The 25471-nt window shown below is 43.5% G+C and overlaps 1 protein-coding gene across 2 annotated transcripts in view; it reads left to right on the forward strand.

Annotated features, from left to right (window-relative positions):
* CDK18 (cyclin dependent kinase 18) overlaps positions 1–2252 on the forward strand; it is an 89145-nt gene extending 86893 nt beyond the window's left edge. For both annotated transcript variants that reach the window (XM_066623045.1, XM_066623046.1), the window contains one exon: positions 598–2252. In XM_066623045.1, coding sequence (XP_066479142.1) covers positions 598–632 — 35 coding nt within the window. In that variant the 3' untranslated portion in view covers positions 633–2252. The remainder of the gene's footprint in view (positions 1–597) is intronic.
* The last annotated feature ends 23219 nt before the right edge of the window (positions 2253–25471 follow it).

A 25471-nucleotide genomic window follows, 5' to 3' on the forward strand; every position in this document is an offset into this window, starting at 1 on the left:
GTTGGGTGATAATTATAATTGTACTTCATGGTCCAAGTGAATGAATGAACAATGAGTGAATGAATAATCAAAAATAAAAACTTGTTAGTAAGAATGGAGCTGTGATCAGCACTTAATCTTGAATATCAAAAATCTATATAGTAAAGCCTTATTCCAGTGTTCCCAAATTTAGCTTGGTCACAGTAAATCCCTGCTGCAGCAAGGTTGAGGATAATACAGCCACCTGCACTTCTCAAGATCTCATGCTATCTTGGCTCGGTCAAGATGCTGACGCCAGAAAAGCCAGGAAGAAGAGGTTGCCAGGGACATCTCAGGATGCTGCAGTGAACTCACAGAGGTTCCTGTGAGTCCCCTGTGACTTCACTGTGGCATCCTTGGGTGCCATGGTGCACAGTTTGGGAACTACTGCCTGTGTCCCATCACTGTTTTTCTTTGCCTCACTTTCCCATATTTAACTCCCAGCTCTGTGAAGGAAAATTCCTCTTAAAAAAAAAATCTCCTTTTCTGTATAATCTACCAAGAAATAGTTTTTTAGTCTGTGATTCTCATTCTTAATGTTTTTTTTTTTCTCTCTCTCTCTCTCTCCCTCCCCTCTAGCTCGAGGGAAGAACAGGAGGCAAAGCATATTTTAAACCTGGTTTACTCATTCCATGCATCACTGGGAGATCAACGCACTGAGAAGGGAGAGGACCACATAAATCCCATGGAGCCCATCCCTAGAATAACAAAGGCTGGTATCTGTCCTGCAGAAGCTGCCCTTCGGTCTCAGGTCACTGCAGGGCTTCATTCCAGGATCCCATAGCTTTCACCAGTCAAAAAAGACCTGGGGTCTCGTTCAGCCCTCTCATCTTTCACACCTAGCGATCTGTTTACTCCACCTGGGCAAGGATCTTCATCAAACAATTACCTGCCTGAAACATGGACCTGTATGGTGGGCTCTGCTTTAATGGGAGGCAAAATGGAGTCAGCAGTCAGGGCATCAGATCTCCTGGCAGAATTGGCACCTGCTTTTGAGTTTTAGATGCCACGTTGTGTTCAATCCCTTTGTTTTTCCCTCATCATGAGATGACTGTAGGACAACATGCAGGCCTGATGAGTATGATCTTAACAGCAGGAAAGCCCTTTGATCCACTCTGTGAGGAGCTCTTTGGCTCTGAACTGAAAAGAAAACTTTGTTTCATCCAGGAGGAAAATGCCTACTTCCTTTGTGTTTGGTTTTTTCCTGCCTTGTTTATCAAGGATATTAATCGCCTTTCTGAATGGTGCAAACACAGTAATTTAGGAGAAAGGATGGGAGTGGGGAGGCCCATTGCTGGGTGGTCTCAGTTCACATGTTCCTTGCCCAGTTCTGCTCCCTGTTGCTTGTTTTCTGAACTCAGGTAGCTATCCAAGGAACAGCAAGAGTAAGCTTTCTCACAACAGGGTCTCAGATTACAAGAGCATGATTCAAATCATGCCTTATTACATTTATACTTAAAGTTTCTGAGAATCTCCCTTTAACTAATCCCAAGAACCATTCATCAAAAGCCTACCACTAAACAAATAACAGCACTTTCCTTACAAAAGAGTACTGCGATCCAAGTAACTCAAGAACCACAGGAACGTCTGAGCCTCAGTTAATGCTCACTGCAAAACTGTGAAAGAACTCCAGGCAATCTTTCCCTTTCTATTCTATATTCCTGCTGTGACTTCTACCTTTGTATGCAAAGACGCACCTAATGCTACATTACCTGCCCTCATCATGGGGAGAAAAGTCTTTATTTTACTAAGCAGAAAACTTTGGTTTCAGAACAGACCATATGATCGAAGTTAACCATATATATTGTCATATCAGTATAGATTTGTGCAATTTTCTTCTTTGCTCATTGAGAAATGCTATTCCAAAAGACAAACAAAGATCCAATTGGGAACATTTCCCCTCCAGAGCAGTCTGATTCTGAAAATGCCTTTTTTGTGAAACTTGAAACAATGGAATCTGAATTTGTCATTTTTGTTAAACTTTTCCTGGTTTATCTTTCTTCTAACGGTCAACTAACCACCAGGGAGGAAAAAAAACAACTAGTGAATCTTGTGAGATAACTGTCATCTGACAGCTATACAGTAGCTGATATTTGCAATCCGATATCTATCTGTTCTGAGCTTTTATCATGATTATATCATTCCTTGTGTGCAGTCTCCTGAGAGACACATGATCTCTCAGTGCCTCAGTTTTGCCACCTGCTAAATGGAGAAATGTGATTTGAATGGTGATACTTGCACGGGCACTTAATAAACATACAGCATCTGCTGTTGACAAGATGCCAGGGCTCAGGGTAGCCTTATCATGAAGCAGTCCCTTCAGACAGCAGCTTCTTTACTGCCTCCAGCCTTTGTGTCTTGTTTAAAAATGAGCTCTGAGGGACTGGAGGAGCAGAGAGGAACATTCTGCTGTCAAATGCAGAATCACCTAAGGTTAGCATTGCTTAGGCAAATAAGTTAGTGAGATGGGGAGGTTGGAAATAGGAAAGAGAGATTTAACTCAAAAATTGCATGCATTTCCTAACTAAAGTGCCAGTTCTGTTCACAGTCCCCTGGGCCACGCAAGCCACAAATGATCAGGCTTTAAAATAGTCTCAAATCCATAGAACTGGTTGGTTCATTCAAATCAATATATGCCATCCAGGCTTTTTGCTCCCATTACCTCTTGGCCCTTGTTTCCCCTTGAATGTTGCCAGGGCTCAATGTTGCAGTAATAATGGAAACTGCAGCTGTCAGAATACTCTTCCTGTGCAACTCTTAAAGGTATAGCAGTCCTGTCTAGATACTCGAAAGATCAGGGTGTGTCAAACATAAGGCCCATCCTCTGGATTCCACCTTTGGAAGCTCTTTATTTGGCCCCTTTATTTGATATCTGGGCTCTCCCAGTGCTGCCCTTTCAGCAGCACTGCTTATTCCAAGGCTCTTGGGGGGGGGGAGTCAGCAGGAGGCCTCAGAACTCAAGGAACACTATGAGTTAAGGGGCAGACCAGGAGGGGTGAGAGGGGGGGAAGCTGTCCAGGCGCTGTGAGAGCCCAATTATGCAGGCTGCCCTTTTCAGCAGTGCCACTTCTGCTGATGCATCACTTCACAGACCACCTCTCAGCTGTTGAGCTGCAAAGTGATACCTTGGAAGAAGTGGCACTGCTGAAAGGGAGACCCACGTGATAATTGGGCTATCCCGTATCTTGAAAATATGAACAAGATTTGCACATTTTCTCTTCTGTCATTTGCAGCTAATGAGCTGTGTGAGAACATAGTGCTTATTTTTGGCCATCATCTGCTTCACGACATCACTTCCTGTTAATGACGTAACTTCGGCCCTCATCAGATGCCATGAATGCTGTTCAGCCAACTGTATTAAATAAGTTTGACACCCCTACTCTAGATCTTATCCTTCCTCCTGTCGAGGAGGGAATATCTACTTATCAGGCAGAGTAGTGGAATGCAGCTTCAAGGACAGAGCTTGCAACCCAGCAGAGAATACACAGACATGGAGGAAATCCACCACCAATTAAGTCTGTATTTACAAATATTTACAGTAGCATAGCAGCAGCACAGCAAAGAGGAGACAGCAAATTACACACCATACATGACTTTCCACTACCACCAACAACCCACAAACTCTCACAGCCTTGCTTATGAGGATCTGTGAGCCAATCAGGATGGGTGTTGCATCATCCTCTTGCCACACCCTGTCTAGTGATGCATGATCTCATCCATGTGATTGCATCACATTACAGTCCATTGGGACCCTGAGCCATGATGACTCAGCACTTTACATATAGGCTGCATGGAATACATTAGGCCCTGCCTTATTCAGGCCTGCAAATTCTATCAGGGTTGTGCTCTAACCCTGACACACCCATTGCACTGTTGCAAGTCTTAAGCCCTCCAAATTTCCCCTACAGCCCTAGTCTAAATCTTGTCCTTTCCCATTACTCTTTTGCCATCTGTCTTAAGCCCTCCAAGTCTTAAGCCTTCCAAACTTCCCTTGCCTGTTCCTTTTTGTCAATGATGCAGAACCCATCTTGACCTTTGGCTGCATGTGAGGTTTTGCCCCAGACCAACTTTTTCCTGGGCTTCTCTTTTCTTCGACTCCATGTCTCCCAACACACATGGTTCTCTCATGTCCATGCTTTTCAGCCCATTTTCTATTTTGGGCCACTTCCTTTAGTATTCCTTTCACTTAGCCAGGCTGCCTATGAGCATTCCATGTAATATAGCATCCAGCTCATCTTGATAGTGAATGCAGTTGGCTTTTTTTATAGTCACTCTTGCATGAGCTGCCTTGGTTCCTTTGCCCTTTCACTCAGGTCTCCATTTCATCCTTCTTCGGGTTCCTCTTTCTTGATCTATGGGTTACTGTAATCCTTCCTTTTGCCACCTTGCCTCTGAGCTTCCTCTCCTTATAGCTTTCTTGACCTCTTCAGACTCTTCTTCAATTTTCAGCTTGCCTCACAAAGCCGTACCTGTCTAGAACAGTGGTTTTCAACCTTTTTTTGTCTCACTGCACACTAAGGAGGTACTAAAATAGGCACGCTATCAGTTTTTTGACAATTGACAAGACACGCCATGCTGTTGGTGGGGTGCTCACATCCCCCAATAGCTCTTCTAATAAATGACCCTCCCCCAAACTTCCACAGCACACCTGCAAACCATTCGTTGCTCACCAGTGTGCCATGGCACAGTGGTTGAAAATGGCTTGTCTAGAACCTGGGTGAGACTTTAATCCCAGCCAAGCAAGGCTCAGGCACATTTGCTTCTCTCTCAAGAGCTGAACTACAAGTATTCTGATACCTTTGTTCCCTCTGGTGGTTAAACATTCTGTGTCATCATACCAGCTCAGCCAATCAGTGTCTATGACTTTACTGCCACAGGCAAAACACAATCATGGCCTTCTTTGGAGATACCTGTACTGTAAGCAGAAAACGTGCTTTCACCACTGAGATTTTGGGTGTATCAGGGTTCTTAGGCTCAGATTTCAGTTTCCTAGATGGGTTCTACTAATGCAGTTCCAAGGATCTGCTTTCTGCCATTTACAGCATGGGGGCAAATCATTCTTCAACTCCCACTCATTTTGACAGAATTAGTTTGACAGAACATCATTGTCAATTAGGCCTTACTCATCAATATACTTCCAGATATCTGCACTCTTGACATGCTTCTGTTCTTCCCATGCCACAAAAGATAGCAATGTACTGTTCTGGGTCATTAATTTCCAATTAGAGTAGCTTTCCAGCTTCATTTGTCCTCACCACAAACAGAGTTGAATGTTTTTTGTCAAGTCAGATTATCATAATAATAATTTTTCAACATATGCTACAGTAAACATGTTGCAGGACTGAACCCATAATTGTATTGTTTACCCCGTTGCATGTTCTGAAAATGTTCTCAATTTTAATTGAGCTTTTTTAACTGAGTTTTTGTACACTGGACTTCTAGGTATACTGATTGTTTGGTCTTCATAGAAAGCACTATTTCCGAGTTAACAGCTCAACTATATATTGATCCTTAGACAAAAACTGCTCCCATCAGGCATTGATTAAGCAAAGCATTTAATCACATACTAATACTGAGCACCTGGGCTGCTTTATGGAAATCAGTACATTTAGAATTAGGCTTATACCTAAGGACCTTCCTGGTTTTATGTATCTTTTCCCAGGTTAAAATATGGCTATCATCTGTATTTCTGCTTTAAAATTATTGGCTCCTGGGTGGTGGGAGATGTTTTCCCCCTTCCTTGGAGCTCAGATTTTCTTGCCAAAAACTGCCTGCTTTTTTTCTTTTTCTCCCCTACATCCTAAAGTTTGTTTCCTGTTCTAATAGCTAACAATGCTGTTCATGTTTACTCAGAAGTAAGTCCCAATATGTTCAGTATGGCTTGTTCCTAAATAAGTGTGCATAAGATTCCATCCAAACCTATCCTCCACTATTGATACTGATGCATTAATGGAGGAGGGGAATCCGACAGCCAGGAGGAGGGTAAGAAAGTCTTTTTACTCCCCCCCCCCCGAGGCTGCCGGTTCACCAATAGGTCATCTTGGACCTACACCAGCCATTTTGCTAATGTGTGTCTAAGAAGGGCCAGGGCAAGGCATGAGGCAAGGTTTTGGGGATAGGATCTTGCATAAGTTGCTCCTGGTCAGATCCACCCCCTCTCTCCCCCAAAATGCCCCCTCCCCACCCATGACATGCCCTTATCACCAACTTACCAATGCTGACACATGCCCAGTGTCTGTGGCAACAGGGATCCAATCCTGCTGCCACTTTGCAGCGATATCTCAGACTGGCTCAGTGGTAGTACATTCTGCACACCATTGTTTATGTTTTGCAGAAACAGGATACTTCTCACACTGTCACAAATGACCCATAGGAATGTGCCACCGGACACTTAAATACAGAAATAGCATTGCAGGTTCTCCCACCATTGCAGCATTCTGTTAAGGAAAATCTGCACTTTCTGACTTTTTTCCTCTTATGCATCTGTTAAAAGCACAGGCTGAGCCTTGTAATGAATCTTTTGGGTAGGAGGAGGTATGGAAGAGAAAACAGCATGATCCAAAAGCTAGAAATGTCCAAGCAAGCACACCTATCAAAAGTCTCTGGACTTCAAACTCTGCTCCTACATCTGCTTTCCAGGGGGATATAATTGTACAGTGTTGGGCAGATGCCCAGTTTGGGCCAGTTGTGATATAAAGAAGGAATCTTAACAGAGCCGCAAGTCGTTTCAGTGGATTTGAATCCAAGAAAAAAGCAAATTAGGACAGTTGCAGCCCTGGTTTATGGAGCAGCAGTCAGTGCTAATACAATCTTTGCATGCTGGGTCTAAACCAAATAATTGAAACAACCTCTGTTGGCTTGGGGGAGACTGAAAGATTGCTTAAAACACTGAAAGGCTGCTTATTTGAAAGCAGCCTCCACCTTGATCAAATGAACTCCTTGCACCAAAGTACTGGTGCATGATCATCACCGTTCATTTTATTAGAACATTTGCATGAAAGATTCCCAGTGCAGTACACTGCTTTAAATGCCTCAACCACCCCTTAAGATCAAGCCTATGATTGGCAGAAGCAGGATCCCTATAGCATCATATGCTAAGACATCTGGGACTATTATTTAACTGAATGGAATGTTGCACCTGAACATTTAGAGCCTGATTTGTAAAGATATTGAGGTTATGCCTTCTGGCCTTCACCAGCAGGTAAAGATTCATTCAGATTAGTGTCAAAAGAATATCATTCAGATGCAGTGATAGGAAAAACTGTCTGCTGAATTTCTCCTTGACATCTACCTCTTAAAGACTAGTGGTTCCCAACCTTTACCTAAAAGTAAGAGAACCACTAAACCAGAGGTTTTCAGACTGGGGCATTGTGATGCCCCAGCCTGAGGGCCCTGGCCTCTTTGCCGTTAAGGGGCAGGGGCAGCCAGGAGGCAGGGAGGAGGCAGTGGTGCGATCCCCAGGATCACGCTGCTCAGGGGGCTGCAGGGGCTTGGCTGCACTCACCACAGCCTCCTGCAGCCTCCCGGGGGTGCGGGGAGCCCTGCGCAGCTGTCTGCAGGGCTCCCCACACCCAGGGACGAAAGGGTGCACACCAGTCCCTGCAGCCCTCCTGAATGGTGCAATCCTGGGGATTGTGTCGCTGCCTTTTCCCGCCCCCGCTGCCTCCACACACACACACACACACACACACACCCCAAGGACTTACGGCGGGTTTCAAACTCTGGGAGAGTTTGAAAACCGCAGCACTAAACTGTCGCAGGATCCATCAATAGGGGTGGCAACTTGGTGGTGATGGCACTTCTGGGTTTATGCTGCCACCACCTAAGTAAAAAAAGGGGTTTCAGGTTTACTCGTCTTCAGCGGTATTGAGAACCTGGGTTTTGGGGTGTCTCTAGCTGTTGCTGCAGATATGCAAGTCCAAACCCCATTTTATTACTTAGGCAGTGGCGATGTGAACCCAGAAGTACTGTCACTGTCCTGCCACCACTGCCTAGTCACCACTCCCCTTAAGGGGGAATACTGTGTTTCCTGCTGCCCTGAGGGTGGGGTCACAATGAGTCGCTGGGGTGATGATCTGGCATTTCTTCAACAAGTTCTAAAAGTCTGTTGAAGCAAGTTCTAAAAGGGCAAACATCCACACTACAGGTGTGCATGTACAGTTTGTGACAATTCTGCAATTCCCATCAAGTGCAAGACGGGTGTACAGCATGCTGCACATCATGTGGGATGAGTGTTCACTGAGTATAGAGTCTGAGTTGATATAGACAGATGCTGCCTGAATACATGCATCTAGCCCTAAGCATAAATCCTTCACCTCTGTGTAGCGTCTGAGACAGACTGGATCCCGGCTTTGAAATATAAAGAAGAGTGTGAGCAATGGAGGCAGAACTCCAGAGAAATGTTTTCTTGTGGGAACTGGAGGGCCGTTAATAAAGGCATCTTTTTGAGAGTCCGTCTTTGAAACTGAAAGTTAGGCGGTTCCTGTAACTTATTCCTCTGCTTACTGTGGAATAATTCTGCTATGTCTCCCCCACAGCTCTTTCCTGAAGGATTTCTCATTGTCAGGACACCGTTGTTTATTGGAGTGTGTTTGGCTCTCAGTGTGAGTTTGAGATAACCCCTTTTGTTCCAGTGCATTTTATTGTCTATTTATTCCTATTCAGCAAAGTGATATTGTGTGCAAATATTTGGCTCTGTACTGAACGAGGCTTGATTTATAATCCATGCTTGCTCACTCATGTGGCTTGGCAGGCCTGAATCACAATCAGTGGGTTCGGCATGTGCGCACAGACACATTCTCTCACTGGCCTTTCCTTCCCCTTGTGTCTGAGTCAGAACTTGCAAGTCACAGCCTTCTAAGATAAGTACGTAGTATATTGACACAGCTGATCTGTGGTTGTAATTCCACCAGAGGCTTTTATAACACTGGGAGATTTTGGCTGCAATCCTATCCACACTTTCATGAGAGTAAGCCCTATTGAACACAATAGGACTTACTTCTGAGTAGACATGCATAGGATTGAGCCCTTTGTTTCCTAATGTCATCTGGTACTGAACACCCTATTTTTGAATCCAAAATTGCCTTCTCCATTTGGCCAGAGGGTTAGAGTACTGTGGTAAGGGCTGTCCAAATTATTCCAAACAATGAGGTTAATGTACCCCAAACTTTTTTGCCATAACTCCATCCCTTTGCTTTGCTGTCCTTTTACAAGATTTTTCTTTTCTTTTTCTTCAGTCATTTTAACATTTGAGAATAGTTTTCAGACACAGATGTGAACAGTTTCTTTTTAACATACGTTTTTGTGTACTTGAAAATTTTATCAAGGTAATAGCTGTGTCCTCCCTTGGGATTTTGTCTCTGCTTCCTAAGTGGAAGGAGGAGAGCTATGCACCATTCTGCATTGTGAAGGCGATGCATTGAACTGCCTCTCTGAGAAGTAATTAATCAGGCTTAGGTTTTTCCCCTAGATTTCTGTTTCATTCTGTGCGTTCTTAATAACCATCCTCTGAAGAAACTGTGAATACCTGGTGCTTTGTTTATAAAGGTCCAAGGCAAATTCAAATGAACCTTTTCATTGTTAAGTTGTAAGTATATTCTAGGCTAAAAAAAAAACAAAAAACCAGCTTTGGTTTAAATCCCTATCCTGCCTTTGTAGTATGCCTGCTTGAGCATCATGAGATTCACTGACGTACCGCAAGGTCTGCCATCATGGTAGCCACTCCGACAGCCCATGTAGTGCTTCTGCTTGTGTTAGGGCCATGAGGCCCTGTGCCACCAGTGGCACCATGCAGACCAACAGGGTTCTGACAGCGGTGACGGCGTGCCGGGTGGTTTTGGCAGCACTGACATCTGCCATATCCACACCTTCATCCCAGACCTGATATATCCTGGACGGTTCCTCAGGTCCTTTGCTGGTATGGTTCTGAGGAGTCCCATAGGGGACAGGCAGTGGCTGGGGAAGCACAGCTTTTTCTTACCTCTCCTGGCTAGCCTGGCCTTGTAGTAGCCACTGCGCTACTGGCCCTTCATGCTGTGTGCCAGCAGGAGATAGGATTGGGCCTTTAAGGGGCACAAAAAACAAACACTGCAACATACTACCTGCAAACACGTGCCACAACACAGAGGCATGCCACAGCGTCTCAGATATGTGCCATTCACAAGCACATGCCACAGTGTGTATTGGGTCAAAATGCATAGCAGAGCATCATGCACAAATGCACACATCAATGTATCATAATCAGTATCTCTCTCTCATACTCATGCATGCAATTGCATACAGGATCCCCCCCCCCTCTCTCTCACACACACAAATAGATGCAACAATTCCCCTTCCCCACATACCCACTTTTCTATGATGTTCATTCCTCTGGAAGCTATGTTTGTTTCAAGAAACAGGTCTCAGGGCAGCTTGAATCTGTCAAACACATGAATTGCTCTCCACCAACAAGAGAGAGATGGATAGGACCATTCCTATGATTTTGAACAAAATAGACTTTCTAGTAACATGTGTTTGGAATTGCAGTTACACCTAAGAGCCAGTGCTCCAGGTAAGGCATTCTCTCCTGCCAGCCAAAGAACTAGCCAGAACATCCATTATCATGTACACCTGAGTCTGACCACTCATGAGGCATTAGTACATTGTGACTACTCTAACTCCGATTGCATGACTAGAAATATAATTCCATCCTCTCAAGAGCAGCCCAATCCATCCATCTGTATGTGGAAGAAAGTACCAATTATTTCATGGGGGGCTTAACTTCCAAGTAAGTAACTTTAGAGAGGCAACTTTAATTTCCCTGTGGAGCTGAAAAGTCATGTTTGCGAGGAATTGGATTTATTTTTTTCCAAACTCAGCCTTTTACTACTTATACATTCTTAACATGATCAGTGTTTCCTTTATTTTTCCTACCTGATGCATTCTAAAAGCTATCATCCGAACCAGAATCAGCCATGATTCATTTAAGAATGGAGCCTATGGAAAGCATCTGACTAGTTGCTGACAATACCAATTTTTTGCTCATCAGCTTATCCTTGATAATTAGGTTAAAATCAGTTATAAGGCAACAATATTTTCAAGCAATATTTGCAAGCTTTGTGTCTCCACTTCCATCTACCTTTCCCTGATTTTGTGTATTCCCAGATCATGGTGAAGCCTTTAAAAACAACACTGAGTCATCCTTATTTTCCCAGAGATCATATTAGATTCAGTCTCCCTTTTTTCTGGCTTATTTGAAAAAAGAAAAAAAGCAACTGATAATGGTTTCTCCACTTCTAATTTTCTTACTCTTTGTTTGTCTCATTATTTGCTCTCACTTGAAAAAGGGAGCTTATATTAGAACATGACCTTGAGATGTGCCTTCTTTTAACTTGCTTGCTTATTTAATGGCACGTAAATGTGGAGGTAGCACAAGCAGGCAGGGATGCATCATTCCAGCAGGTTAACTAGGATCAGCTGGTGCCAGGTTAAGGATAGAGGTCCTTGCAAAGTCATGTTTAAAGTTATTCCAGCATGGCCTCATTGCCCCCAAAAAAGTCACTCCATGGACCAGTTCTGACTTTTAGCCTGAGAAACAACTAATGCCAATGTTGGGATTTGAAATGGGCTTGCTTTTGGCTGTGGGTAGATGTTTGGCTATGGGTATGAGTTTGCCCAGTGTGTTTACCCTACACACTGGGTTTAGGTACTTGCTACTCAGGACAAAATCAGTGTGCAGTGGACCCGGATCCATGGGTCCAGCCTCCATGGATTTAACTCACCACAGATGCCAGTAGATACCTGGGGCCAAATTTAAAGGGCTTTTTAAAAGAGCATGCCAAAATTGGGTTTCCTACTTTTTCACGATCAAACTGCACTGTTTTCCTGCCTCTACAACTGTTTTTAGGCTCAAAAGACCCACTTCTGGGTAGTGTGGTCCTTGCTTCTCCCTCCATTGCTTCACAGCAATAGGTCCATTGCTTCACAATGCATTGTGAAGGTAGGAAATCTAATTTTGGCAGTTAAAAAAAAAAAGCTCTTAAATTTGACCCAGTTATCTGCTGGCATCCGGTATCCACAGATTTTGGTATCCACAAGGGGTTCTGGAACGGAACCCCCGCAGATACCAACGTCCCATCTGAATTTGTGTGTTCCATTCCTCATGATAGTAGAATATGAAATTGACAGGGCTTTGCGACCCAAACATCACAAACCAATGCCTAACAATGTCACACTGGCTGTATCTGTGTCTGCTTTCGTTCTCGTGTTCTGGAGTACTATGTGAAATGTGCCCAGAAACCCCTTGCTTGTGCCCTGCAGCACCAACAGACATAAATGTCGTCCCGAGTTAAGAAAACTCCTGTTTCGTTTTTTTCCTCATACTGCACATCTAGTAGGTGGGGAGGGGACAGTATATGCAACTTGGCACAATTCCCTATTGTGAACATTCCCTGGTGTGACTCATATTGAAAATACAGATAATATATTTAAACATATTATTATTGTACAAACAAAAGACATGCTTAAAATAGAGATGATTTTATAAGATGTATTCCAAGTGATGGCAATGATTTTTTTTTCTTCAGTGGAACGTTCTGGAGTAAATGGAAAGTTTACCAATATAAAGATTCTATTCCTTTATCAATGCAGTGGCTGAGTGTGTTATAAAGAAGGGGGTTTTTTTGTGTTACAGAAGTGACACAGATGGTTGTGAATGTTGGTCATTTTCTCACAGCAGCTTGTACTGCACATGTATCATAAATGCTACAAACACACAAAATAAATGTTGCTGAGTACCAGACAATTCTGGTCAGAGATTTCATTTGAGTAGATGGAAAGATAAAATACCGAACTCTGCATTGCTGTTTTTGTAACAGCAGAGACTGCCTGTAAAAGCCCTTCCCAACTGTTCTGAACAGAAATGTTTTCCAAAGAAATGTGCCTTTTATGTTTAACAGTCTCTTTGCATGTGTTCGCTTACAAACACACACATTTTAGCCCAACAGTTCTAGGGAAATCAGTTTTTCATCTGTCAAAAGACACTGTTATTCATATATGTCATTTGTGGTGTTTAAAATGTTTTGCACAATTTTTTGTGAACCTGTGAAACAATTTTTATTTGTGTTTGTACTATCCTTCCTCCAAGGAGCTCAGGATGGTTCTTCCCCTCTTTTTTGTGTGTCCTCGCAACAACCCTGTGAGGTAGGTGAGGCTGAGAGATAGTGACTGGCCCCAATGTCACCCAGGAAGCTTCATGGCTGATCTTGCAGGTCGCAGTTCAACACCAGAACTGCTACACCAAATTTGGAAATTTCAGAATATTCTTTAAAAGGATGAGTGGCTTTACATATTTTGAACAATAAAAAGAATACTGAGTGTCTTCTAAAGTTCATTCCTGTCATTTTGACAAATCTGCTTCAGTAAGTAAGGCATGCAGATGTTTGCAGTGGCTGTTTTTTGGGAGACTGTGTATGCTGGAGTTTACTCCCTGTTCCTCTACAAGCCTTTTGTCCCTTCCATCTCCTCCTCTTAGCTGCTGTAATGAACAAAGCCCAAGTTTTACTCCCCAGATAAGTGAGGGCAAAGGGGCTGAAGGGGAAGAGGAAAGTAGGCACAGCAGCTGCATTCACTCCCTCTTACTCTAAAAATTTTAAGAGCCAGGAAGGTGCTCTGGGTTACAATCCATCAATAATAAAAATGAAGTCCTGCATAGAAGTGAAAAACAGACCAATCCTGTCTGGCTCACAATCTAATAAAGGGTACCTATACATTTATCAAAGTTCATTACTACTTACATACAGACATCCTCCTGGTGTATGTTAGTACAATTTGATCCATTTCATTTTTCATCAGCAAAAATCAATGTATTATGATCATTATCTAAAAATTGAAATTCTATATCTTCACAAGCCTACTGGCAAAATATTTCTACATTAGGAAACCTTGCAGTGCAGTGCAAAAAAACTAACCACAGATTGGGGTCATCTCTTAAGACATGGATCTTTGTTTGTTAAATGACCTGAACGCCAGTGGAGAACTATGCAATAACCGCCCAGTGTAGCACTACGAATGGTGCAATAGCTGGCACCTAAACTAACTAAAAGCAGAAGCCATAGTTTTCTCAAAGTATCGTCAGACTCCAAATTCATTCTGCTTTCATCAAATCTGACAAGTTCTTCATGAAGTACTCCAGTAGTTTCCACTCCAAAGCAACAAGAGGCATGGGTGTGTGTCACTGCAGAGGGCCACATTGGCTTGGGTATTAAGGAAACAGACTGTGGCCTCACACAGAGAGAGCTGGATATTGTGCAGCCTGCTCATATGCATGTGGACTCTGAAATAAGTCCCACTAGGAACACATGTCCTAGTGAGTGTAGGATCATAGAGTTGGATCTACAAGATCAACACCCTACCACTGTGGGCTGCCTAAAACAACACCATCCCTGATAGATGGCTATCCAGCCGCTGCTGCAAGACCACCAGCAATGAAGGGTCTACCACCTTCTGAGGTACACTGTTCCACCATCATTCATACCATTAGGAATCTCCCTCCTTGTAATTTAAAGCCATTTGTCCTGATCCTGCCCTCCACAGCAACCAAGAACAAGTCTACTCCATCGTTCACATAACAGTCCCACATGTTTATAGATGGTTAAGAGGTGACATAACTATCTCTTCTCCAAACTAAACACGCCCAATGTCTTTGACTTGTCCTCCAGCTCCAGCTCCCTCACTGTCCTAGCTGCCTTTCTTTGGACTCACTCCAGTTTGTCAATATCCCTGTTAAAGTGCAGCACACACAACTGGACACAATGTTCCAGGAGGAGTCTGACTAAAGCAGAACCCAGCAGTACCATAACTTCTTGCAGTCATAATCTTGGAGTAAGGGGGAGTGCCAGGAGGCTAGTGAATATGGTCCCTGTCATCAAGAAAGGGAAAAAAAAGATGTGGGCAACTACCAGTGGTCTGTCTACTGAGAATTTAGAAAGAAGGGTGATGATTGCTAATAGCAATTTCTTAAGAACAAGCCATTCCAGATAAACCTATCTCCTTCTATGATAAGCTGGTAAATAGCGTGGGGGGGGGGGGTTTTTTGAGGCTGTGGACATTATATATCTGGGCTTCAGTAAGGCTTTTAAAGGTAGTAAAAGTAAAATATTGTGTTTCATTAAGCATCTGGTAGGTTTTGATGTAGGAAAAAAATATGATTTTTTTTCCTCCTGTACTTGAAGCCAGGTTGGTTTGCCCATTAGGTCTTCTGAGGCAGTCACCTTGTGCAACAGAACGATGGAGCATGATCCATCTCTGTCCACCCACTCACCACTGCTGCCACTGCTCATCTTCCCACTCCCTGGATTGGAAGGGGAAGGTGGGACCAGAGCACAAGAGGAAGTGGGGAGGAGAGAAGAGGAGAGCTAGCCTCTGGTTCATTTTCCTTTTCCAATTCAGGGAGTGGGAAAAACAGAGGCTGGCCCATCACCAGGAAAGCAGACAGCACATGGCATGTCACCTTAGGGGTTGTCTTGAGCCAACACTGACAGTAAGTGACTTTTTTAAAAAAATTGAAATGAGACCCAAGTAAAGAAACAGTAGAGAGGTATGAAGGGGAAAAACAATCTTATTTCACCTGGAATAACCTTATAATCCCAAGCATCAAATTAGCATAACCTTGGTTTAGGAGAGCTTTGTTTGGAGACTTGCCTATAGTAATTTTCTGACCTCAGTCTATAGGATTGCCTAATGGTGAGTCAAAAAAAAAATACAATGGGCTCTTTCTTGTTCAGTGTTTGTGAGGTTTGATGCGGTGGTTTCAAACATGCAAGTGCCCAGATGCACTCTGAAGTGGACTAGGCACTTGAGAGGAGCTGTCATGCAGCCCCCATAACATCTGGATCAGGTTTCAGGACAAGCAACAGCTGTTAGCTTCTGTGGCAGTTCACTGTAGAAGCAAAATTGCTTCAAAATTTGGCTAAATTGCTGAAGTGCCACCAGTCACATCCTCTGCTCTTCCTCTTGAGCCACCTGACCTACTAGGGAAAAAGCCTACCTGCTTTTCATCTCTGCTATTGCCCACTCACCAAATCCTTTTTCTCCCCTTGCTTCAGGCACAGAAAGGAAGAAGCTCCTGCTCCTGTGTCACAGCGTTTCATACAACACAAAATGACTGTGACCTAGAAAGGGCTTATGAATTATCTACAGGGTACAGATACAGGGAACTGCGGCAAAGAGCAGTTTGCACTTGCTTGTGTGACGTAGTTACCTAACATCCTATCCTCTATTCCATAGAGCACCCAAAGATTGTTTACTCAACTGCCTGTCACTGAAGAGGAAATTCTAAAATAACTTGTTCAATGGCTTGAAGGGTGTATGGAACACACTGAAGGAGCAGAGATTCTGTTACATATCTGTTATATTATAAAAGATCAAAGAGTCCAGTAACACACCAGCAGTTAACCCGCAATCACAGCTCACTTGATCCTGAAAGCCCTCTGAAATAAAATTCTCACCTCGGTGTTTAAGCATTGCAAAGAAGGAGCAAGATGAGCCTCTCTGAAGAGCAAGTCCCGTAGCCTCAGTGCCACAATTGGAATGACCCTGTCCTGTTTGCCCACTTCTGGCTGAAAGGGAGGGTGCTTTCTGTAGTTAACGCTGGTGTGCAGGTCTGTACCAGAGAATGCTGTCCATGAGTTCCCCAAGTCCCAGACTATCTGGGTCTTTAAAACCTTGAATTAGGACTAGAAACCTACTGAGAGCCAATCAGGTTGTTGAAATTGGAGTGTTTGGCTCCATACAACTTGAGATCTACTTGGATGTAGAAAGCTGGACACTTCAGGTTACATCCTGGGCTACGCCTACTCCAGAAAAGGGGGGAGGGAAACCATATCAACTCAGTGCAATGATTCATTGGTCATAGCTGCATGAGAGGTGCAAAGAAAAACGAAACCTGAATCCAGGCTTCCCTGCTGACCCCCTACACCCAGACCCATAAGCTCCCAAGCTCTCAAAATCATCTAGATCTATGGAAGACATAGATCACAGTCGTTTCTCAATGTTCACCCTGCATCGAGGTATGGGGAGATGACCAGAATATTTTTTGTATTGTTTTTACCTGGTCAACCAACTAAGACTTTGAGGTTTAAGCTTCAGGATTTGGCAGAAACCCTGAAACTATTGTCTGGAAGTTCTTAGTGAGTACTTAAAGTTCAGAACAACCTTTTAAGACGTCTTGAATAAGAAGTTTCCATTTCCACACTGACTTGTTCAGTCAGTCTTTTTCCAGTCGTAGCTGTCGCAAGGCTTTGATTTGACGCTCACACCCAACAATAGGAAAGGCCGGAGTGTAAGCATCCTCCATCCCCATGGTGCCAGGATATCCGGCTGCTGGCTCAGACTGGCAAAACTCACCATTATTGGGGACAGTGCAGGACCAGATGGAACAGGGAACATTCTATTCACAGTTGCATTTCCCCCAAATCACTGTGACATCTTTCACTATTCAAAAGAAGCTCTGAAACTATTGGGAAGTCTAAGCAGAGCAGTTTACCAACCTCTTTTCCTCACATATTCAGGCATTACATTTCTCTATTAATTCCTTTTTTTAATCACACAAATGGAAGCAATTACTTGAATTTGGAGATTCCTCCATTTCTCCTATGAGTTCAAAATATCTACGCATCAGTAGGGTAAAAAACAATTGAGCATTTGACATGTGGGTAGGTGGAAAAGGTACAAATGTAAGGGTAGATTAGCCCTCGATTAATGTTTTAAAAAAGATTTTCAGCGAACCTTTAATTGAATGGATGAATAGGGGTCAGGTTATCTGTTAAAACTGAAAGTCTATTAAACCTAAATGCATCTATGACCATGCACAAATGCATGCAGATAACAAACCGAGACTTAAAAATACAATAGAAGATAGTTCCCAGGTGCTTTGCATGGGGGAGGTCACATTTGAATTTGTTACAGGGTTTGTAGAGTTAAAAATTCATTTTCAAAGGTGTATTCCAGGATTTAGGAGGTTCACTGTCACTGATCCCCCAGTATATGTCATCTGAGAACAGAGAAGTGGGAACAAGAATGTATTCCATAGCCACAGGCAAATTTTGAATGAACCTCTCCAGAAAGTAGTAGTAGTAGTAGATAAGCAATGGTTCCCTGTTCCCAAAAGGGCTCACAAGCTAAAAAAAAAAAAAAAGATAAAGAAGAAACACCAGAATCACTGGAGATGACACTCTGCTGGTGTGATGCTTTGCTAGGGTAGTTCTTATCCTCCTGCTAAACATAAGAGATCACCATTTTTTAAAGTGCTTCTTTTTCCAGCTAGCAGGGGCAGCAGAAAACTTGCCCTTGAATAAGGATTGGGCAAAGGATGACACTTACCCATTTTAAGGTGTAACAATCAGTATCTTACAAGTCACAGAAACTGTTAAGAGGCAGAACTCTTGAAAAGTTATTCAGGGAAGCACAGTGCAGGACTCCTGTTTAAATTAATGGTTGTGGGAAGGATATGTTTTTCACCTCCACTGACCTGTTATGGAAGAATTCTATCCCCAGAACACATGTGGGTTAGTTTGGTCAAGAGCTGTAAGAATAAGAACATAAGAACAGCCCCACTGGATCAGGCCATAGGTCCATCTAGACCAGCTTCCCGTATCTCACAGCGGCCCACCAAATGCCCCAGGGAGCACACCAGATAACCACCAGATAACACCAGAATCAATCAGTGCTGCATCTGTGTGCTGAGTATGGCCATCCTGTTTTGAAAATAAATAGCAGGACTTTAGAAAACACAACAAAAAAACACAATACGGGTCCAGCCTATTTATATACGGATTTTTTATACACGGATTTGACTCAACACGAATGGCCCCTGCAAATGAGAAGGAATGTGCTGATCCCTGAAGAAGGGGAAAAATGCACCCTTTAAAATCAGTTTAAAAAACTGAACAGTCCTTTAACAATAGCCTCCTTAATGAGAGGGGGGGGCAGCTGGCTGACAATCCATCGATCCTTCTCTCTCCAGCAGACCCCTCCCTTCCCCCCCCCAGCACTTTTGCATTGGTGAAGGGAGGGGCTGAGTGAATAGGTTGAGGAGGACTGATTGATGGATTGTTTTCTTAATGACTCTTATCTTAGAGTCAAAAGGTCAGCAAGGCTGTTTTTAAATCACTGGAGCAAAGAAACTTTGATTTTTAAATTGATTGATTTGTATAGTGCATTTTTTACCATCCACTTGAGTGCTTGGAAAGGAACCCACACGAATAATTAGTCTCAGCCTGTAGTGAAAATAGGGGTGTGAAACAAGAATCTGATATTTCTTCAGCAAAGAGGAGGAACACCTACCTCATAATATAGCAAAAGTTATATAAAGTCAAGTATGATTCAGGAAGGGTGAACAAGGAAGAGGTTCCAAGGATTAGGCTTTCCCATAAAACAAGGAAGGAGGCAGAACCCTACGCAAATAAGATATGACAACATCCTGAGATACTGTCAACCACCTGCTTGCTCAATGTTGCCCATGTACCTGTTTCCACCTGCCAAGTGTTGGCAAGGATCGCCACACCTCCTAGCAATTCCCTGTTGGGCAGATCCTCTCAGTTCTCTTTCAGTAAACAGAGTCAGTATGTTCCACTGGACAAGGGATCTGGGCTCAGAATGCAACCAGATGCAGACTAACTTTCCCTACTACTAGCGGTTGTGCCTTCCAAGGCAGGTGATCCTCCAAGATGAAGAACAATTCCCTCATTCTGCACTGCAATTTCCCTTTAGAGAACAGCCTGATAGGAACAGAACCCGCCCCATAATCATGTTATGAAGGTTGCTTATAATGTGTGAGGGCATCTGGCTTCCTGCGGAGAGCACAATTAAAATGCAGTCATCGTAAGTTCAGTCCCATTAAAATTAAACAGGCCGTTGCTCCCATCAACTGCAAAAGGGGACTCTTCCTGCAAAAGTGGACGCTTTTGCAAAAGAGTTTTCTTGTACTTTATTATCTTTCAACAGAAAGACAACAATTTTGAGGAATGGCAACTGCAGCTTTGGTTCCTATCTCACTATATCCTTCTCCCCACTCAATGCTTTCTAATCCAAAACCACTTATTGAACCTTGTCTTATCTATGTTAGTAAGAATATTTACATATTGCATTTCAACAAAAAAGTTCACAAAGCAGCCTACATAATTCAAAAAAATGGTCCTTGTCCTGAAAGGGTTCACAATCTAAAAGAGGCCTAAGAAATTCCAGCAACGGTCACTATGTAAATTGGAGTTCTGTTTGATGGCACCCCACCAGTGTCTTTAAAACAGACTTTGGGGAGACGGTACACTTCAGGGGAAGAGTTCAGCTCCCTTCTCCTGCCTGCTGGTGAGGTGCTTTCAACTGTACCCCACCCTACCCCATCATTTTATGGGATTCATTTAGGGATTCTGTGACAGATACAATTCTGTGCCCAGGTCAGTCATGGCCACATCAAGTTGGGCCTGCAGTGGCAATCTCATTTCAGCATGAAGAAAAAATTAGACTAAGTTTAGACTGCACCATTTTGCCTCTGTTGATTTAGCTGTACGCGCACTACTGCTTTTGACACCTCACCCAGAATATGAGGATAGTAACAGCATTTCAAAAGCCAGATCCATGCATGTGCACAACCATCCCAGCATAGGCTGAAGCAACTGGAAATTTGGATGGACGTGATTTTTAGTTACACCCTTAAATAATTGGGATAATAGGCCCTAGTCATGCTGGCAAGTGTGGCTGGTTACTAGCTGTCATTTCATAACTTTAATGTCAATGAGAATAGGGGCTGGCCCAAGGCTTTCTGGCACATGAGGTGATGTGTAAAGTTTCCCACCCCCAGCAATGTGTCCACCTCTGCTCCTCCAACTTCATGGAGTGCAAAGAAATAAGGGGACAGACCAGAAGCTGGCTGGCTGTCTAACCCTCTCCTCCACACTTCTCTTCCTTTTCTAATTTAGGGAATGGGGGAAGAGGAGGAGCAGTGGATGTGAAAAGGCAGGTGGAGGTGGGCTCCCCCACCACTCTTCTGCCTGAAGCCATTGTCCTAGTTGACCTTATAGATGAGCAGTCACCTTGGTGAGAATCTCCTGTGACCTTATGCTGCCATTAGAAAAGAACCCAAGTAATGATCTTAAGTGACTGCAAGTACAAAAACAAGTCACAGGGTGGAAATTTCTATTTCCAGCCTATTATAAATATATAACAATACTGTTTTTTTCAATTTCTTTCGCTGATGTTTCTCTATTGGTTTTTTGTTTTTTTTAAACTATTTCCAGAGAACTCCGATCCTCTCTCAAAGGTTAGCCCAGGGTTCCCTTTATAGAAAAAAGGTAGGGGGGCCCTTAAGAAAAGCCACAAGCCTGAGCTTCTGACTCCCCTTATGTCAGCCAAATCATTCCTCCCTGTAGAGCTTAAAAAAACTGTTGCTAAGGGGACTATCACAAAATGTATGGAGGTTGAGCTCCTCTTCCACCCTAACTTAAGCACTGCAACCTTCAGCCATGAAGAAATCATAGGACACCACTGTACCTTTCTAATATCTGACTAATGTTCAGCTGTGCATCAATTCCAAACCCACCCACCCACCTGTCCCGCACACAGATACATGCCAGCAATAGCTGAGCATCTCCAGTGTCTCCGTGCACCATGGAACATCAAAATTAGTTGGATGAACAATTCAGGGCAAAATCTGTTCTAGGATTAATAGGCACAATAGACTTGTAGGAGGCCACGTTCCTGCAGCCTCCAAATAGAATTCAGTTGACAGCCTCTGGCTGTGCAGTATTGCTGTTCAACTGTCAAGTACAAACACCGGGAGGAAAAAAATAAGATAGCATTATCTCAGTTTTTGCAAACAGAGCAACAGGCACAGCAGGGTACAATTAGTCAATGCCACATAGAAAACAGAGGAGGATCTTGGGAGTTGGAGGCAGGCATTTTCAATGCTAAGCAGTACAGTAAGTTTTTGCAAACTGCTTTCCAAGCATGTTCCTTAAGATACAACCTATGGGTGATAACAGTGTACTACTTAGGAGCTATTCTAGTTTATGGTACTGATTGAGAGTACAACACCAGGAGTAATAGCTATACTGGCTCTGAACAAAATGGAACCAATATTATTAATGTATATGTTTTTATTCACTTGACATTACATTTCCAGAGTCCCAAGTGACACAGGGCCCAATCCTATCCAACTTTCCAGCACCGGTATAGCCATAATGCAGCCCTGAGGTAATGGAACAAATGTTCCCATACCTTGAGGAGGCTTCTGTGACTGCCTTCCCACCACAAGATGCAGTGCACACCCCATTGGCATGGCTACACTGGCACTGGAAAATTGAATAGGATTGGGCTCACAGGCTCCAATCTTATCCACACTTACCTGGAAGTAAGCCCCATTGACTATACTGGGACTTACATCTGAGTAGACATGCATAGGATTGGGCTCACAACCACCTATAATTTTCCACAGGAATTTTCCATATAAGGGTCTATGGTTTGCAAAATGCCCCTCCTCTTTTAGTGTCTATGCCTCAAAGCTGACAGGACGGTGAGCACTAACCAACAACAACACCATTGCCATTGGAAAGCCACCCAATAAATGCCACTGTTAAACAATGAAGTTTACAGCCCAGTCCTATCCTTTTCCATCCTATCCATAGCATGCAGCTGGGCCAAAATAGGCTGCACTGCATGTTAAGGGGGGAAGAGGACACTGAGAGGCTTAGGAGGGGAAAGGGAAAATATTGCATCTTGGTAAGCTCCTTGACTGCCAATGGGTCTTCTCAGACCTGCCCCACGTCCAAGGAGACAATGCCAGCTGGCACCAGAGGAGATCCAGACTAGTTGCCCTTACTGGCTGGGGTTGTTTAGGATTGGACCAAGAGCAATTGCTGGTGTTGGTGGGAGAGATCTCTAAAAACACTTGAGCTCTGCTTGGAATATCTGGAGAATATTTCACCTGGCATTATATACAGTTGTGCCTGGTCTTCCATCTTTTCTCTGCCTATTCTGAGTCAATGCCAATTGAATCTTCTATATACATTTGGTCCCTGCAGACAGACCTCTGCATTTCCTAATTTTGAGTCTTCCCTTTCCCTATACTGTGTGAAAACAACCCAGTGAGAATTCCTACTACCTGGAAATAAGATGGTTCTTGGAAGACTGTAAGTTGTGGATGTACTTTTTTTTTTTTTTGGTAGCTAGCTTGATTTTAATTAGACCAGATGGTGAATGACAAAGCACATTTTCATGCTTGCACCAGTTCCCATGCAGTGATTTGTTCTGTACTGGAATGCGTTTTAGTGACTTGGGAAAATATGAAAAGAACTGGACCGCATGATCCTCAAGCAGCATATGTGTATATAAACCTGCTATGAGAGATTTATTTTTAAAAGGCGGCTAAGTGCCACTGATAGCCCTGTGCTCCATGAATCTGTCTAATCCCCTTTTAAATCCATCTAGAATAGCAGCCATCACCAAATCATGCAACAGTGAATTCCATAAATTAATTGCCTGTTGTGGGAAGTAGTTTCTTCTGTCTGGTCTGAATCTACTGACTATAATGTCAGTGACTGAGTTCTACTACTATGAGAGAGGGATGGAAAGTTCTCCCTCACCACTTTCTCCATACAAAACCTATTTTATAAATTTATATCATCCTCCCACCTAATCTCCAAAGCTACCTTGCTACGTAAGGTACACTGAATATACCTTGTTGTTTTATCTTATCTACATTAACCTTCTGATATACTGCAAAAACATCCAATCAGGCATTTGGAAGATGTGAAGGTTATGGATAAACAACAAGGAGAAGGCTGTATCTCTGGCTATGCCACTAATGCAAAGGAGGGTAAAGAAAGCCTGGGGTGGGCAGGCTCCAGTCCAGCCTTCAATTGTTCCATGGGTACCCATGGGTTATCACAGAGTTCAGCCCTCTGACCCAGCTCCCATGCACAAGCACATCGATGCAGGCTCTACCCATCCAAATATAGCAGCTTCATTTCCCAATGCAGTATTGGTGGGTGGGTGGGTGGGTGGGTGGGTATGCATGAAAGAAGGGTGCAGGAGCACTCTGGTCAACTGACCATGCCAAGACTGCACATGAGCATGCATGTGTTCCATCTGGAAGCAGTACAGGTCTAAGAGAACTGGCTGAAAACAAGAGAGATAGTAAGAAAAGGAAACATGCTATCTTTCCGCTCCAGAACCCTGCCAAGTCAAAAACAAATGCAAAGAAAAAGTAGTCAGTGAGTGTCATGCGCTCAAAAAAGAATGGAATACAAAAATATCTCCTAGTGCAGGAATCAAAGCTATAATTATAACAAGTATGCATTAGGACTCTCCATACAACGTCCAACCTCCTAGTCAAAAAGCTTGCCCACGCTTGCACTGACACGTTGCCTGACCTTGGGAAAGTCCTTCTACCTTTCCATTCCTGACATTCCTACTCTGTCAACTACTGTAACACCTGACCAACCTCCCAGTGGTGTTGAGACATGTTTTTAATTAGTTCGTATTTGCCAACCTCTATTCAATAAGTTTAAAGGCTCTTATCACCTTGTTCTGTGTACTTCCTCAGCTACTTTTGCTGATTAATAGGCTCGCACAGCTCTCGCCTAACTAGGTCTATTGACATCAGGGCGATGATCTTTAACAACAGCTGCTGTACTACATTAGTTACAAAGAATATAATAAACAGGGCAGTATTGTATGGCATGCACACCAAACAAACTCTACATGCTTGTCAACCTATTAGCATATTAATCCAGATGCTAGGCTCCTCCTCTTACAGTGGCGTCGCTAGGGGGATGCGGGAGGTGCGGGCTGCACTGGGTGACGCGCACTGTGGGGGTGACACGCACTGGGGGAGGGCGCGCTAAAATCGCGGTGGTTAGGAGTAACCCCATCATATTATATACCGTTGGATGTGGAATTTCGAGCGGAATGCAATGCAAAAAAACCAGAGTGAAATATCTCCTTTCTATCAAAAGTTATGGACAAAAAACTGGAGAACAAAAAATGCATGCAGCCCTATGGAAAGTGAAAGTGAACCGTATCACATGTTTACTTGTGAGTAGGCGAACATGCCTTAGTCTGTCAGAAAGGGCAGGATGAGAGGAATCCAAGACACCAGGATGGTCTTGATCCAATGAATGCAGCCCCCAAAAACACCTGAGAAGGAAGTCCCTCCTCCAAGCAGATGAATGTATTGAGCCCTATGGAAAGCAAAACTAAGCGTCACGGTTGCGTTTACTCGTGAGTAAGCAAACATGCCTTGGCTGGTGTATAAGATCAGGTGAAGGAGAGTGCAAGGTTACCAGAAAGGTCCTGATCCTATGCACCTGGAGCTAAACAAGTCCTCCAGAAGGCAGTCTCCCCCCCCCCCACTGAAAAGGATCAAAACAGAGGCTTCAGCTGATAAGGTGAACCTTTTTGAGACTTGCAAAGCCAGGTGGAT

The sequence above is a fragment of the Tiliqua scincoides genome, chromosome 4, assembly GCF_035046505.1.
Source record: "Tiliqua scincoides isolate rTilSci1 chromosome 4, rTilSci1.hap2, whole genome shotgun sequence".
In the NCBI taxonomy this organism is placed as follows: domain Eukaryota; kingdom Metazoa; phylum Chordata; class Lepidosauria; order Squamata; family Scincidae; genus Tiliqua; species Tiliqua scincoides.